Source organism: Ambystoma mexicanum, chromosome 8 (assembly GCF_040938575.1).
Source record: "Ambystoma mexicanum isolate Mex_15411 chromosome 8, UKY_AmexF1_1, whole genome shotgun sequence".
NCBI lineage: Eukaryota > Metazoa > Chordata > Amphibia > Caudata > Ambystomatidae > Ambystoma > Ambystoma mexicanum.
The window spans coordinates 1,013,811,865-1,013,829,691 of NC_090929.1; the positions used below are offsets into that span (position 1 = coordinate 1,013,811,865).

General features: G+C 47.6%; 1 protein-coding gene across 1 annotated transcript in view; it reads right to left on the minus strand.

The window, feature by feature from the left end:
• LDLRAD2 (low density lipoprotein receptor class A domain containing 2) overlaps positions 1–17,827 on the minus strand; it is a 405,458-nt gene that overhangs the window by 150,201 nt on the left and 237,430 nt on the right. Inside the window, exon 2 of the mRNA XM_069610949.1 lies at positions 774–1,280. Within this exon, the coding sequence (XP_069467050.1) occupies positions 774–1,280 (507 nt within the window). The remainder of the gene's footprint in view (positions 1–773; positions 1,281–17,827) is intronic.

Genomic DNA, 17,827 nt, shown 5'->3' on the forward strand with positions numbered 1-17,827 from the left:
GCACTTCCTTCTTATTTCAAAGTAAACGACTTGGTCAGTAGCCTACATCTACTCCTCATCAGTCGTGCAAATATAAATCCCAGTAATAGATTCATGCCTTGGACTTTAAGCTTTCATTGTCTATGCCTCTTGCAGGAACAAGAGGACGGGCTTTAAAGGGCAGCAGCACTTGTTTTCAAACATGCACCAACCACTAACAAAATGAAATACATTACATCAATGTAACATCTGATTTTGAGAGCCGTGGGTGTAGATGAAACAAATATTCACAACATATCGGTTTTAGGAAAATAAATGTTTTTTGTTTCCGGTAAATCTCGTACCCAAACATATATTTCGATAAATAATCACTGATTTTTATACATGGTGTGCATTTTGGTAATTAACGCTGTTGGCAGATCAACACTTTGCATTGTCATGACCAATTGCGTTAAGCTACTTGAGGAGTTTATTCCATCCACAAGTGACTGTGGTGCAAATCCCAAGCTCAAAGAATTAACATTGTTGGTGCATTTGGTACACTTAGCATTTGCACATCCAAACTAGTTTTGCAGTTGACCATGTAATCCAGATTACTGAAGTGATACACAAGGTTCATCAATATATTCTGTTTGCTCTAACTCTTCACAACACTAGAGCATTATGTGACCTTTGAGAATCATGTCTTCGCTGATGGGATAATCTAAACTGCCGGATGATATAAGAAACTAGTTCTCACAATTTTGAAAGACATAACACAAAAGACCAAAATGAATATCGGTAGCAATGTTTACCTAATCGAAAAGAAGTGAAATCTCCAACAAAGTCCACCCGTGGCTGCTGGCCTCTAGTCACCAATCTAAGTGTAAGATAATTTCCGGTGGACAGCACAGGACGCGGGATGCTTTTCCCACACAGAGGCGGTCCCAGCGGCTGTGCACCCCGGTCCTTGCCATCATAAAACTGCACATACGAGCCTGAGTTACAGGGATCTGGATCATCTCGGCCATCCGCGCCCCTTAGGACAGACCGCGTGCTCTCCAAAAGTGTAGGCGTCCGGGTGGTGTTGACTAGAGGTGGAACAGCAGGTGTGGGCTGCAGGGCGGTTGACATGCGCAGCAAGCTGTATACCAGGAAGAAGCGGAATTGGAATTGGACCATATCTCTGGGTGATGAAGCCTGCATGGTTAGCCGGCAGTCTGTTCCTATGGCTACAAAGTAGTACTTCCGGGACTCTGCATGTGAGTAGACAACCATCCCGTCGTCTTTAATGACTTGTCCACAAAAATCCACCATGTGAACTAAAGAGAACCAAAGAGAAAAAGGTAAGATTAGTTGACATGGGAACAGAGATGGGACTTGTGTACACAAAGCATTCAGTCATCAGCATGATATCACTCCGTCTAGTGGTTACCATGTTCTTCTTGAGGCTACAGTGAGACAGTATGTCTAGCTCAATGTGAATATATTTAACTCTGAAATCCAGTGCCAGCAACATTCCTTTTTGAATGTTAATAAAGGTTTATTTTTGTATTCTAATCACAAAATAGTTTTGCTTACTGTTTTTATGTGCAACATGATAAGCAAAATACGGAATACAAAATAAAATTATTGACACATGAATACACAGGTAAGGAAAGAAGAAACACCCCAAAAACAGCATTCTCTGAGTGGCTTATTAATTGTGCCAATTTCCATATTAATACATCAATTTACTTTCAATGCCTTTTGTTAAGTGCAGTCCTGCTGCGGTTTAAAGGTGTGTCGCAAACTTTATATTTAAGTAAATAAGTCAACAAATAGTATGAGAATCACAATCAGGCCTAGGCCGATGAAGATTAAACTAGACTGGCTATGAGTATTGCGCTATTCCTGACTGAAACACCACATGCAGTACTGACCCCTATGGCATGTGATATTCTGAAGAGTCCACATGGGTTATGACTTAACTGCCACTAGGCTGATAAAGTCATGCAAACATGTAGCATTACAGAAATACTGCATGATGTATGTCTAAAACACAAGTCAAAAATGCAAACGTCTATTTCCTATCTGTTTGAGAGATGGAAATGCATATGGGAAAGGTTTTCCCATGGAGAGAAAATACACAGGAGGGTCAGTAGGGACCATTCTGCATATTGTGTATCTGAATGCACAAAGTGAGAATGTGAGGGCGACATGTGCTTACATTCTTTGCCCTTTGTGGCTTTTTAATGTGAACTAAAGGAACTCTGAGTTGATCCCAAAAAATGCTTTCTCCGCTTACAAGAAGTCGAGCGGCCCATGTGAGTTGCGACATGCAGACCATTTGCTGGCTTTGTGGCCAGCCTAATGTGTTTAGGAGTAGCCTACTCTGTATGCATCCATGCTGCTCATTACTAGCCATATTCTTCATTTTCTGGGCTTATCTGCTAGCCAGGAATTTTGCAAAATCTTTGCTCTCCATGTCGAGGAGGGTGTTTGCCAATCAGAGAGGCAATATCTAGAATATTTTTCTTTTACAAAGTTTATAATGATTGTCTCAGGATACCATCCTTCCTGACACTTTTCCTTTGATCATTCTCTCGTGGTCTTTCAAATCTCCTGAGTTCGAATATCCTGCCCAAGTTGATGACTCTGTGTCACGGGAGGATAGCTCAGTCCTCTAGTCTCCGGGGTATCAATAAATCAATCAATTTTTTGTCTAGCCAATGCTTCACAAAACAATACAAAAAACTGGGTACTGGAGAAGGAAGGGGCTCAGCAATGATTTCCAGTCTTTTTAGCTGGTTACAAGTCCAGGGGTACGAGTATCTGCTGAACTGAAACGTGCTCATTGAGGTCCAGCAAATTTTACCCATTAAACAAGAACAAGGACGATTCTACCATATCCCAATTAAAACAACTGTCATTCAACATTTCTGCTTACATGGTTCTTTGCTACTGTGTGCTTTTAAGAGTTATTAACTACTTTATACTTCATAATCCATGGGGATTCCTCATATTATTAAGGTGAAAATTAGTCTTGTATATAATGTAATGGATGTCAGTATTTTTAATGAAGCCTGTGATAAAATGACTTCCACGATGCAGGATAAACCGCCTACTTAGACCTCACATTACTGCTACTACTACGAGTTCTAATCCTCTTGAAGCATACTTGGATCATCACTTAAGAACATTTCGTTTGGCCCTGCTGAGAGAGCAGTTCTTTCTAAAGTCCTCCAGTTGTGAAGTGAAGGCAGTTGTTCCAAATGCATAGGCAAGCTCTGTCCCCTAACCAGCCCCAGGTACCATTGGGGGTAATCTGATGCTGGAATAGGACCTGCCTCTCTGCCAGCCACAGCAGTACCCAGGAACTCATTGTGTTGGAGGATGCTTGCAGCTGTGTTCCAGCCTCCCCCTGTTTGGGATCCCAAGAACAGGTACCTATCTTGTCCCAGAGTCACTGGTGTGGGACTCACAGTAGCCTAAGAAATAACCTGCTGCTGGAGCAAGACTGCCTCTTTGCCAGCCACAGCGGTACCCAGGAACTCACCGTTTCTAAGGACCCCCACAGTTGTGTGCCATCCTCCCTCATGTTCGGGAGAACAAGAAAGGTACCCATCTAGTCTGTGAGCCTCTGCATTGGGACTCACAGCACCCTGAGAGCCAGGACAGCCAAGATCCTAATATATTTTGCGACTGAACTGCTTGGAGCATGTTTCAAGAACTATTAAACACATTTGAACCAGCAGGACCCTCCTTCCTGCTGTATGCTGTGTCCCGATCTATGCGCAGTGCCAAGAAGTATGGTTTGGCATTGCCGTACCAAGAACTGCAAAGCAGGTGCTATTGATTACTGGCTGCCCTGTTGGTCAATTTGTTGGGCCTGGAGACTGGTTTGGTCACTTTGAACCCTTTTTGCTCATAGGTGCATATCCTTTTTCAAGCACAGTATTGCTTTTGATTGCCGTTCACCCCTGATTCATTACTCAGAGTGCTTGCATTTACCATTTTTGCTTCTCCTGCGTTCTTTCCTCAAGGGTGGGTTTTGTGTAGTGTTTTCAAATTAGTTAGTATTGTACACAATGTGTCTGATTAAAGTATATATTTTTTTATAGAACCTTCATTTGACATTCCTTTATTTTGGACTGTTATACTTCATTGTTTGGGTTGCTACTGGACCATATTCACCCCCATCTTAAGAGTTTGACCTTCCCTCTGCCCACATTAACACAAAAGGTAAAGGAGGAATATCTTTGGACTGTGCCTGTTTTACCTTCATGATTGTGTTGGGTCTTGGCTTGTAGAAGTGTGAGGGCTGAGTTGGCTTTTAGCCTCTACTTATCCTTGAACTCCTGCAGGGCAGAAGTCAATTTGTCACAGGCATGCAACATATAGTTTTGCTGAAGATTCTAGCATTTTGGTAATAAGAAGGGAGATGGGTGGTTCCACGTTACTTAGGTTTTTATTTTGAGGTGGGCCCCCCATCTTATGCTGAAATCTATGGATTTAGTATCCCAGCATCACCACCTGTTTGTATATCCTGACACTCCGGTGTCATATATTTTGTTTGAGATTTCAGTCAGGCACCCCCAGCACACAACCCTGGAATGGGCCTCTGGCAGGTATCAGCCTCAGGGCATTTAGCGTTATTTGGGTTTGGGGTGGAAAATGTATCAAAGGTGGGATGGTACTTGTAGTAGGGATATGCTTCAGATAGAGGATGGGCATGGCCTGGAAAAGCCTTGCAGTGGTGATGGGTCTCATCTGGGATGGGCCGTGGTTGAGGTGCTTCGTATGGTTTACGTCTGCTGCAGAAAGCAATGAAACATAAATTTCATTTGCAATGTGATAATCTCGCAACTAGTGGATTATATTATGCTACTTATGACCTATATCTTGCTGCGTATAACATTATTCTGAACTGTAAATTGTGTCTGTTAGGTTACACATTAAGTATGATTATGAATTATAAATTACTCACCGTAGTGACTAACGTTAGGGGGGAGGTTGGTGGGACGTATGGAGGAAAGGGGACTATGGACTAGGAGTACATTAGTCACTACGGTGAGTAACTTATAATTACTCTTACGTCCCGTCCCCTTTCCTCCATACTGTATGGGCGATTACAACTGATTGTAGCTCTAGGGTGGAGAGGAGAACCTCCTTAAGCAAATAGGTTCCTGAGAACCGTCTGTCCGAAAGCCGCATCCGATCTAAAGCCAGCACCCAAACAGTAATGCTTGCAGAAAGTCGAGGGAGAGGCTCAAGTGGCCACCCTGCTTATGACTTGCCAAGGGACATGGCGCTGGATGCTATGGCCGTTGCGTTGGCCCTGACTGTGTCGGCATGCATGTTGGCCGGGAGCAGCTTGTGCTGGCCCTCATACGCTTCTTTGATGGCAGAGACCATCCAGCGGGATATGGAAGCCTTAGAGACCTGATAGCCTGGCCTCGAGCCTCCGAAAGCAACACACAGGGCATTCGACCTGAGGAAGCCCTTTGTCCTGTCCAAGTAGAATTTTAGGGCACGCCTGACATCCAGGCAGTGCAGCACTCTCTGTGCTTCATCCTTGGGATCGGGAAAGAATGTAGGAAGGACTATTTCTTCGTTCCAGTGAAATGCTGTTGGAACCTTCTGCATTACTCCCTTGTCCTTGTGAAAGGTGGTATATGGTTCAGAGGCGACCAACCTGGATCTCGCTGACTCTGCGAGCTGAGGTAAGATCGACTAGTAAGGCCATCTTGATGGTGACCAGCCTAATGACCACGGAGACCACTGGCTCGAATGGTTTGTGCGCCAGGGGGCCAAAGACTATGTTAAGGTCCCACACCAGGTGCAGTCTCTTGATGGGAGGGTAGAGCCTAGCGAGACCAGTCAGATGTTTCTTGACTATAGGGTTGGAGTAGAAAAAGATGCCTTCCTCAGAGTTCCTATAAGTCCCAATGGCTGCAAGGTATGTGCGGCAGGTGTCCACCTGTATGCCCGAATGAGCGAGGTGCGTGAAAAGGAGAGCATGTCGTCCAAATTGCAGGCCAAGGGGTTGATTCCCCTGGAGTCTGCCCAGTGGCAGAATCTGGTCCATTTGCTTTGTACTGGGCCCTGGTGGCCTTACTCCTGGCGCCCTGTATGATCTCCAGATTGGCCTGTGAAAGGCTAAGGTGCTGCAGTGTTACCTGCTCAGGTACCACGCTGTGAGGGCTAGTTTCCCTGGCGCAGGGTGGATGATCCTGCCCTCTGCTGTGCCAGAAGATGTGCTGGGCCCGTCGGAAGGTGCATCAGGGGCACCTCCGAGAGGCTGAATAGTTCCGAAAACGATGGCCTGGCCGGCCACCATGGAGCTATTAATATGATGCGGAGTCAGTGAGACTCCTTGATCCTGCAAATTACCCTGTGGATCAGGGGAGTAGGCGGAAAGGCATAGGCCTTCATGCCTGTCCACTGGAGTTGAAATGCGTTGCCCAGAGAGCCGGGGCCCTGACCCTGCAAGGATGCGAACTGGGGGCACCTCTTGTTGTGCCAGGTGGCAAAGAGATCCACTTGGGGATGACCCCACCTGTTGAAGATCTCCTGAATAACAAGGTTGTTTAGCTGCCACTCGTAATTGTCCACTCACAGCCTGCTGAGGCTGTCTGCCTCCAGGTTGAATTCCCCCATGAGGTGGACTGCCGAGAGGTAAATGTCGTTTTACATGGCCCATTCCCACATGCTGATCGCCAGCCTGCACAGAGGAGGGGATCTGGTGGCTCCCTGCTTGTTGATGTAGTACATGCTGGTCGAGTTGTCTGTCTGGATGAGGACAACCTTTCCCTTGAGTAGTGGTAGGAAAGCTCTGAGCGCTAGCCAGCTGGCGTTCAGCTCCAGTCAATTGATGTGGTATTCCTGCTCCTTGCGAGTCCAGGTGCCGTGGACCGAGAGATCGTCCAGGGTGGCTCCCCAGCCTTCGTGAGAGGAGTCTGTGGGATGGTGGCCTGCGGAGAGGGCAGCCGAAAGGGCTTGCTCGTCCGTAGGTTGCAGTCCATGGACCACCAAGTTAGGTCCGGGTGGAGAGATGGAGGAATGTTGATCATCTCGTATTGCGAGCCCCGCTCCTGATTCCATGAGGCTGCAAAGTGCAGCTGAATCCTTCTCATCCTTAGTCTTGTGTGTGGTACGGCTAACAGGACTGCTGCCAGTAGACCCAGGAGATGTTGGTACCACCATGCCAAGGTCCCCTCTCTGCTGAGGAAGTGGGCGGTGGCCCTCATGATGGCCGAGATTTTGTCTTCCGACAGGAAAACCCTCTCGGAGCACGTGTCCAAAATGAGTCCCAGGATAGTCAGTCTGCGTAGGGAGCAGCTGTGACTTGTTGAGGTTGAGCGAGAAGCCCAGGTCGTGCAGTGTCTTCATAAGGGCATGGGAAAAGTGGTGAATGGCTTCCGGATGATGTAGCCCTGACGAGCCAGTCATCGAGGTATGGGTAGATGTGCGGGCCATGCTCTCTGGGGAGGGCTGCTACAGCGTTCATGAGTCTGGTAAAGACCCTGGGGGCCGAGTTGAGGCCAAATGGAAGGACTTTGTATTGGAAATGGTAGCCCATGATCCTGAACCATAGGAAAGAACGATGGGGCTGCTAAATTGGGACGTGTAGGTACACGTCCTTCAGTTCTAGGGAGCACATCCAGGCTCCCTTTTCCAATGTCTCTACTATAAAAGCTAGTGTAACCATCTTGAATTTTTTCAGGGGTACGGAGAGGTTGATGGTGGAAAGGTCCAGCACAACTCTCAGGCCCGCCTGGTTCTTCTTCTCATTGGTGAAAATCCTGGAGTAGAAGCCAAAACTTCGCTGGGAGGCTGGGACTTCCTCCACTAGCTGGCTCTCTACGAGCGACCGGATCTATGCCAAGAGTTGCTGTCCCAACCTGTGGGAGTAGAGGGGAGATGGGAGCAGAGGCTGTGATAGGAAGGCGGTACGACGTAGATACTACGGCGAGGATCCAGGTGTCTGCGAAATTCTGGGGCCAGAATTGTGCATGGAGAGCAAGCCTGCCCCCCACTGGAGACACGTGGACCCGAAGGGGCGTGTCATGCCTTCTTTCCCTCAGAGGCTGAGGAGGGGGACTGGAAAAAGCCCTTACTCCCCTCCTCCCTTTTTGTTGTTTGCACTGGTTCTGAGACGGTGAGCAGTCTGGCTGCCTGGATCTGCGTTCCTGGAAGCCGCGGAAACCCTCCACATGTACGACCCTTTTCTGAGCGCTGCCGAGATTGGGTGTACAATTTGGGCGTGGTCTTTGTACGAATGGATAAAGACTTCGCTGTTTGTGAGCTGTTCTTCTTTTTGTCCTGCTCTTTGTCCGTAGAGGAGTGGAAGAGGCCCTCTCCCCTCGAATGGTAGATCCAGAATGCGCTCCTGGACATCAGGGTTGAATTTCATCGCCCGGAGCCAGGTGGTTCTCCTCATGTCCATGGCAATGCAGATGGCGCGGCATGAGGTATTGATATGAGCCAATGTGGATTCCATGAGGTCATGCGCCACGAGCTTGGCTTCCGCTAGCCCCATCTTAAATGTGATTGGCAATGGGTGTGGAGTTCCGGGAGGAAGTCCGCAGTTTCCCACTATAACCGTTGATTCGCAGCAGCCAGCATGGCATCGGCGTTGGCCTGACGCAGGTGCAAGGAGGAGTTGGGGTAGATCTTCTTGCCGTATGCCTCCAAGGTCTTCTCCTTGCCTAGAAGTGCCGCAGAGGAGGAGGCTGAGGACGACTGAGGCTTGGAGTATAGTGATGCCACAGCGATCACCGAGGAGTGTGGCTGAGGATGGGTCGAGAGCAAGAGTGTATCCCCCTCCATCGGCCTGTACTTGGCAGCCACGCATCAGTTGACGGGCTGGACCGAGTGGGGCTTGAGCCAACCCTTCTTGGTCAGGTAGACTACATCTGTTTGCAGTTGAATCCCAGTGTTGGCAGAGGGGCGTCTTGTGAGGACTTCAGCCAGAACCCCCTCTGCCGGCTGTTTGACCTCGGGGTTGAGGGAGGCCAAGGTACTCCTCCACGCCAGCAAGACGTTCATGGAAGGCTCTGGCTGAGGATGGCAGGTCCGGATCCTGCTCCTCGTCCATATCCTGGGATCTGGAGCATCTTGTGGAGGAGGAGGAGTAGAGGGCGCTGGAGGCTGGGGTACAGGGACCGCAGCTGGAGGCTGAGAAGGCGGCAGAGGTTGCAGAGTTGGCTGTGGGGCCGGAGGAGGCGGCTGCACCGGGGCCTGGGGGCCCGATAGAGATATCTATGGTGCTGTTAGCATGGCAGGCAGGACTTCCCTGACGGCGTCTTTGATGATAACCCCCATCTGAGAAGACCTCATGAGGCCGAGAAACTTCTCGAAGAGCACCTCCTCACTGGCCAAAGAGGTGGCAGGGGGTACCGACGAGGTAGCGGGGGGCTGCTGGAGCCACTGTGTACCCTGCTCATACGGACGCAAAGGAAAGTTGCCCTGTGCAAATGAAGGGTAGACTGTAGGCCACGTACCTGGTTGAGGCCAGTCCCACCTTGACACTCGTTCTTCGCCGAATTCGTGGAATGCCGTCGGACGGGTGCCCCTGTCAAGCTGCCTGCCACGTGTTGCTCAGCCTGCTGGGCCCGGCCTCGTCCACGACTCTTGCGTGTGGATCACAAGGCCTACCCTGCTCCTCGGGCCTCGGCCCGGTAGGTGTAAGACTCTCGACCCAGGGGTCAGTAGAGCTGCATTTAGGCGCTCCCTCTGACATATTGCTGGTATTAGGGCATAGCCCCTCGGATGTATTGCCGGTGTTAGGGCGTAGCACCTCGGTCATTGTGCTGGTAAAAGGGTGTAGCCCCTCGGGTGTAGACCCGGTACAAGAACCTTCCTGTCCCTCAACACAGCGCACGGGAGGATCCGAGGACCCCTCGACCCGAAGGCCGGTAGCTGTAGCAGCTCGGGGCACATGCCAGTAGAAGGAGCTGGCCGGTCCCTCCCACACGTGAGAGTCCCTGGGAAGGAGTCTCGATTGGGTGGTGCGCTGGAAAATATTGGCCCTACCTTGGGCCTGGTTCGATGCTTCACAAAGTTCTTGAGATCCTCTGGAGGCGACCTCTGGAAGAGCTCCCTCCACCTGGCTAGTCTGTTCTTCAGTGACTTTGAGGACAGTGAGTCACACGCTGAACATGATTGCCAACCGTGTTCTGATCCAAGGCAACATAGGCAGAGGGCGTGGGGGTCTGAAGTTGGGAAGAGCCAGTGGCAGGAGGGTCACCTGCTGAACCCTGTAGAAGTCGACATGCGCCGGGGAGTAGCGTGACGCCTGAGACGCGAGTAGCTGAATGATAGATGAGACAAAAAAAAGACAAAGAGAAGAAGTATTCGTGAGTGGAATTACATGGCCGAAGCCAAACCCAGGAGCTCTGGTGAATTCGGCCCGTTCCCGTCAGTGCAGAAAAGGGGACTGAAGTGTGGCGCCAGAGGGCGGAGTCAGGGCAGCGGATGCTCCCTGGGCCGTCCAACCATGCGCTTCTAAATTTAAAGGGGAAGAAGGTTTTTTCTGGTGAAAAGGTTCCGTCTCCCGGCCCTTGGAAGGGACACCCATAGAGTATGGTGAAAAGGGGACGGGACGTAAGAGTATGTCGCAGACGGGCTAAAAAACGGTGGTGTGGAAGGTTGCCCAGAGCAACGCCAGGGGTTCAGATTAATTCAAAACCTTCCACCCATCACTTTTTTGGTTTCAGTTTGTCTCCCTATGTGAGAGAGGCTATGCCCAGACGTGGGTCCCTTGCTCGTTGCGCCATAGGGAACCAAGCTGCACCTCACTGATGAGGCCCAACAAGGTGGAAACATGTCTGGGGTTGCTTGTGTTTCCGTGCAGAGGGGACCTGGCCTAGCAGTTCGGGCAGGGCTGCCCCCATTGGTGGCCGTACCTGACTGATTTGCATATGGCTGGACCCCATTTGCAATGGCGCAGACGGGCTAAAAAACGGTGGTGTGGAAGGTTGCCCAGAGCAACGCCAGTGGTTCAGATTAATTCAAAACCTTCCACCCATCACTTTTTTGATTTCGGGAGTATAGCTTGTTATCCCAAAAATATACAATTATTTCTACATTTCATGTGAGCATCTGTCATTTATTTCTCATTAATGCAGCACACTAAAACCCATACAGAATTAAATACCTTCTGGATTCCTAACAAGGTCCTATTACCTATGGAACCATACTCGTGTACACTGAAATCACCCGAGTCTAGGAATTTGTTCACAAGTAAATCTGAAAATCTCTGCATATTTAGAATATATTTTGGCAGTCTTTATTTCAGTCTTCTACTGTAGACTTATATAAAAATATTACGTTTTGTACCAGACGTGTACACGTTAACTATGATCAAAAGATTATAGATGTGTTGTATAATTATAGTATTCTTACAATCTGCCAAATAGTGTTGCTCATTTTGGGTCTGGGAAGAGTTTTTGTGTACCCTGTGATGAGTTAACATGTGTGAGGCTGGGGGATGACGACTGGTGAGGGGATAGCTCGGGGCAACGGGTTGTGTTGGAAGCAAGACAACGAACGCAGTGTAACAGAGATTTGAATCCCGATCCTGCACTTAGAAACCAATCTCTGGTATTAAGCGCGTTATAAAAGAACAATTATAATTATAAGAGACCCTGCGAGTGGGGGTCCACCACCCACTCTACGATACTGGATCGAGATGCAGTATAAGGGCGGTCTATAAGACCCCCCTACATTCATAGCCTTGTGTGTCAAGTTTTGTTTTACAACGCAAGACCCCCTTGTGGACCAAGAATTTTAGCGTAGGTTTTAGGAAGTAAGCATGAAGAATGCACAGGGAGTCACTCGCACAACCGTGACTGCAGATCTCTGAGCTGCCTGGGAAAATTCGTGAGGGCCTGATTCAGAGGACGGTGGAAAAATAGAAATGTGTTGTTCCAAGCCAGGCCAACCCATTTCTTAAATGCACCATATTCTCCCTTTAGCATGTGCCTGATTTATGGGTTGACAGCAGCCCTAGCAACCATCCGGAATGCAGGGCAGCCACATGGAGGGGATTTCCCTCCCAATAGCACTGGTTTAGTACGTGAATAAAAGAGTTACAATAAGACAGCTCTGAGGTGCAGTTAAAATCCGCTGCACACTTTTTGCCCTTAAAACAGCATTTCTTGGATTGCAGCACTACTTTTCTGTTTGCATTAAAGTTTAAGAAAACTTTTTCTTAAATTAGAAAAGTGGCTGTCTTTAAAGAAATGCTTGCAATGCCACTGGAGCACATGTTTGCCACAGCGGGAGATTTTAGCAGCTTTTGCTGCTGGAAAAGTATGACATCTCCCATCCAATACTCCCACACACTTCAGAATGGTGGTGCTGGAAACTGGAGTGGAGAATGTCGTAGTTATACACCCTTTTTTTCATCATTGCTCAGAATCGGCCCCTCGGTCTCCCTTTATAGAGTGAAACCGGTGCGCAAGCACTGCCGCAAACGCAGCTATACGCCCTTCTCATGTCACGTTGCATGGTCCCATGTTCCTTCGAAGGAAATCGGGCTTCACAGTTCGGGAATGATTCAGCAGCAAACCCCAGAAGTGCCATCAGACAATAGGGTGACCTACAGGAGGAAGTTCTGCCCAATTCAAAGATGGCAGATTTACATTATTTTTATCCTCGTGCATGGAGGAGTGGGGCAGTGTGCACAACTGACAAGTTCACCAGGGGAAAACGTAGAGTGCCCACACCTACCCCAATCCTGCTCCTTGCCCACGCACAGTTACTGAGCATTTCATGCTCAATATGCCAATTTCAAACCCCACTAACACATAAAAGGGTAACGAGTCGGCGAGACGTGGGAGTTAGATGATGGTTAGAGCACGAGAAGAGTGAGAGAAAAAGAAGTGTGGAGCAAGAGGGTGGAGAAAAGGAGGAGAGAGCGGAAGGAGTGGATGAGCAGGAACCTGTGGAGAGAGAGGAAGGAGCAGAGAGAGGGGAACTTGTAGAGAGTGTAAGGAACAGGGAAAGAGCAGGTGAAACTCACAGAGTGAGAAAGAAAAAGAGGTGAAGGAGGACCATTTCAGGGGAGAGGAAAGGATGAAGAAAAAAACGGCCATCAGCACAGAGAGAGAACGGACGGGTCAAGGGAGAGGGAGACAGAGAGATAGATAAAGTGCTGTATGAGTGATGAGAAGGCTCCAGAGAGGAGAGATTAGAAGTAAACCTGAGGAAGGCAAAGGGAGTGAAGATCTTCAAGACCTGGGCTAGAACGGAACTCCTAAGGTGATGGAGGATGGCTCTAGGTGCTAAAACTAAGCCAGCGACAAGCACTTCTCGGTGGTGACCTCTAGGATGGCCTATGTTGGAAGGTAGTGTGGTAGGACCAAGCAAGAATAGGGATAAGTGGGTATAATCGGGGGTCCAACTGTGTGTTCTATGCCTGACCCTCCTTGGGAGACCGAAGGGTGCCGTTGGTGGCGGCTGTTAGTAGATTTCTGAAGAATCCATGTGAGGGCCCAATGACCCAGCAGCAACCAAGGAAAACCAAGAGCCAAGAAAGACACGTTTGGCATACTACAAGGTGTTTAGGTCACTGTTACACCCCACAGAAGGTGAGTGACTCCTTGAACTGCCTATGATGTGGCGTTGGACCAACAGGAGAGAGGTAAGGAATGAGGACCTCAGTCCTAAAGGAAGGTAAGGCACTGGTTGAGTGCTAGATTATTATACCATTTACAACCCCACCACGGTTAGATCCGTCAAATATAATTCCTTGAGTGATTACAAAAAAAGAAGTAGAGAACCTCAAGTTGACTCTGAGTTTATCACATGGGCATGATAGTTCTCACCCTTCCTCTTTCCCCATAGATCCTGAGATGTCTCATCTAAGGACTGGGCTGTTCATCCAGTCTTTCTGTCTACTTTCTGGTATTTATTGTTTGATGTTTCTATGATATGAAAACCTTTTTCTGCACACGGAAGCAAGGGAGCAAGCAGAGCAAAAGTCGAGGGTAAGCGTGAATGGCCAGAGCTGCCCAAGCGTTTTTTTTGTTGATGGAACTCAGTTTGCCCATAGGCCAGCAGAGGGAGAAGTGGATGTCCTATGAAAGTGTGAGTGTGTGGAGCAGAGCACCCAAGGCAGGGTTTCATTCGGGCTGCAATTGTTAACATCCCATCACTGTTTGTTTTGAGCCATATGTGTTATCTGCCCATTTGCATCTCAAATCCAAAACCCCACACAGCCCCCGATTGACTGTTAAGTACTTACATACATTAAATAACAAACGCTAAATGTAAATAAGAAATCTTTTAAAACTACATGGGGCATTTACAGGCTGAGGGTTTGCTTGATGGGTAAAAATGCATCTATTATGTTGAACCATAAATATAACCTCATCATGCATAACAGCAAGCTGCATGCGTATGTCAAAGGATGACTAAAACTTGGTTACTATATTGCAAGCACTTTTGACATTTGCTGTTCTATAGGAGAGTTCACGGAGATCTTAAATTGCCCCACACAAGGAGTTAGCTGCTCAGCCAGTCCTAGCGGTTAGGCCTTCAGACCTTGCAATCCCGCACTTGTAGTACAACATTCGTATGCAATCAAACCTTATGGCATGCCCTTGGACGACAGCAGATATAAAGTGGGCAATCTTGCGGCTGAAATACTCAAAGGCACCGGGTCCAGGCGGCATTCCAGCCTGTGTGATCAAACATGACGCAAGATTTTGGGCTTTGATACTCAAAATAAAATTTGATAACATCTTAATTTTTTATAAAGACCAAATTAATGGCATAAAAGGTAATCCTGCAAATCCAGGGAATTATCGTGCCATTGCACTGCTAGATGTATCTGAAAAGTTATTTTCTATATTAATTCTAAAGGAACTAGAATCTCACATAAAACAAAACAACTTATCTCGTTTTCATGTGGGATTCTGTCGGCAGATGGGGACCCCTCTCAACGCAACTATTTTAGCACATTTTCTGGAGACGAGCAGAAGCGCTAACTCTGGTCCCATTTACATGGCATCCTTAGGCTTAATTGCATCATTTGATTGCGTTATTCGTAATGTTCTTTGGAGAAAGATGACTGAATTGGGCTTCCAAACACACACAATCTCGCTTTTGTCTATGTTACATGAAGGTACGACTGTCAGAGTAAGAATTAACCAACAGGGAGCTTTCACTGACTCGATTCCAACTTATATCAGAGTCAAACAGGGCTGCAACCTGGCGGCTACTTTAACCTATACTTGTGCGATATGGGCACTATATGGTCTCAGAGAACAACTTTTCCGGCTATGCAAATTAAAGATCCATTGGCTAGTATTCGCTGTTTATATTTTTCTTTTCGACACTACGCTGTTTGGATTGCAGGCTAAGTTAGATCTTTTTGCTTCCTATACCAACCAACTGAACCTGCAGGCCAACCCCACCAAATCAAACATCATTTTCAATAATCATAAAAGTACAACATTCTTCAGGAAAAGTAAAACAGTGCAACTACAATAGTCGAATTCAAAACTATGCGACTAAAATCCAGGAGTGGATCACCTGAGGCCACTTCATGTGAATGATCAAAGATTGACATTAAATCACTAAGTGCAGCAGATTGTCAGCATTACTAGGTTCAGTGGCGTACCGAGTGGTTAGGGGCGGGGGAGCAGCTTGCCCCTCCCAAATGCTCTTTGAAGAGCCAGACCGGGACATTTGGGAGTGGGGCGCTGTTACATTTCTAATTGTGCACTTTCTTTTGGTTTCTTTGAGATTCATCAGATACAAACGGACTGGCCTAAAATCTGAACACCCGCAATGTTGCAGAGCAGAGCACAGAACAGCTGAGCTGTGAAATGCTGTGAGGTCTCAGACATGGCATGAACAGCCCCTCCTGAGAAGTACACAGTGATGACGCTTGCTGGTTCAAATCCCAAGGCTGCCAGAGGCTGCCTCGCAGAAACAGCCTGCAGTTACGAAATGTACTTTTCTTCCCCCTGTTTGGCGAAATTACCTGTTTGTTATGTTACGTGCTGTTAATGGGTGGATAATAGAGCTAGCTGCTCCATTGTAAATAATGATGAGCCAAGGCTGGGAAGGGCAGAGCAGAATGCAGCCCTCCTATGCACTTGTGTATGTTTGCATTACAGCACTTTTCACCCCACTTCTGGTCTCTTGTGTATTATTTGTGTCCGAGTACCCAGTGCCTGGAATGCAGTAGGTGGCGTGGAGGAGCAGGACGCGTCTGTAACAGACACTTCTCCCGTTCGGCACCCTATTGAAAATGAGGCTGCCTAATGGGAAAAGTGTTCCGCTGGCATGACAATGAGGGTGCTGAGCAGGAGCAAAGTGTTCCTGCTCAGCATACTTGTTTTGGTAGCAGGACACATTTGCCCTGTTTGAGCAAAGCATTTCAAGTGGGTGCGATTTAGATGTGATGGCCCATTTAAGAGACCATTGTTTTGGACAAGACTTTCTTAACGTTTCCTGGTTAAGAATTGCAAAGGAGCATTTTCGTTTTGGAAGCACACGCAAAGTACAAGTTAGCTGCCTACAATATATGCCCTCCACCAGGAGAGGTTAAAAGTGTTGTGTGTGATATATTTAATATTTTAATGATCTGCCTTATTTTCACAGGTTCATATTTAGCACACCAAAAAGCGGCTATTATAGATAGAACGTAACGTTTTTGTCACATTATATACAAGGCATGACTTTGTCAAACATTGAAACACGAACAGTCAACCTTTTCACACATTTCCTTCTGTTACGAGTCTTTTAAGTCTTGAAAGTACATTTTCAAAATCCACAGGCTATTTTGTGCCTTCTACTGAATTGCATTCTGGTGTTTGGAGTCTTCCATTCACGGTGGTGGGTGGGAGGGGGGATAATGCCATAATTGTACACTTTTTGCCTAGCATATTTCTATAAGGAGTTATAGATTTGTGTTTGTACTTTACTAAAGCGTATGTACATTTAAAGTTCTCTTTATAAAACAGAGTATGGTTGAAAGCTAAACATGGATGTGAGGAGTGGAAATGATGAGAGGGCAAGTGAGTCATGAATATTTGACCAGGGTGTGGCAAGAGAGGTTGCAGTCCAGGAGACTGGAGGGGTTATTTTCCCTGGTTCCGGTCCTCTGTTGATTTCCCGGCACCGAGGATACATGTGGGTTGATTACCTCCGTTCACTTTTTTCAGAGGGCAGACGCAACCCTGTTGGGAGTTCGAGGCAGGCATTAAAAGAATTGTGCTTGCCTATGTGTTTCGCTAATAGGATTTCACTCTAGGTAATCATGTTTCCAGTACAGACACTTACCCCTAAAACCACATACAAGTACAAGCACACGTCTCATATTTGGATTTTGTTTTCCATGTTATATATCATCATAAAGTGTTGGATTTAAGAGCCGGGCACCTTTAATACTTTGCCAGCATAGTTATTGCAAATTCTCCCCTCTGGTTATTTTTATGGGGTGAATCGTTTTTTTTTAAAGGCAAATTCTCCTTTGTCTTGCTCACTTTCTTGTGCAGGGTGGCTGAGAGGAAATGGTGTGCTTCCTGTACATCCTCTGACAAACTGGCCTGCCACCTGCTCCAAAGGCAATAGGGCTCTCTGTCCGCACCAAGAAGAGAGCCCTCATCCAAGCCTGCGTCTCTGCAGCATCCAACAACTCGGCCGAACTCTTTAAAATCTGCAAGTAGCTGGCCAATCCTGCTGCAGTCTCTACCTCTCCTGTCCCCTCCCAGGCCCTCTGCACAGCCCTGGCTTCTCATTTCATCTCTAAAACTCAGGACATCCTGTCCTCTCTCTCTTCCTCTCCTCCTCCGCCCTTGACTCACTGCTCTTCCTCTGACCCTTCTGTGGCCCCCTCTCCTCCCTCCTTCTCTGCCTTTCCCCT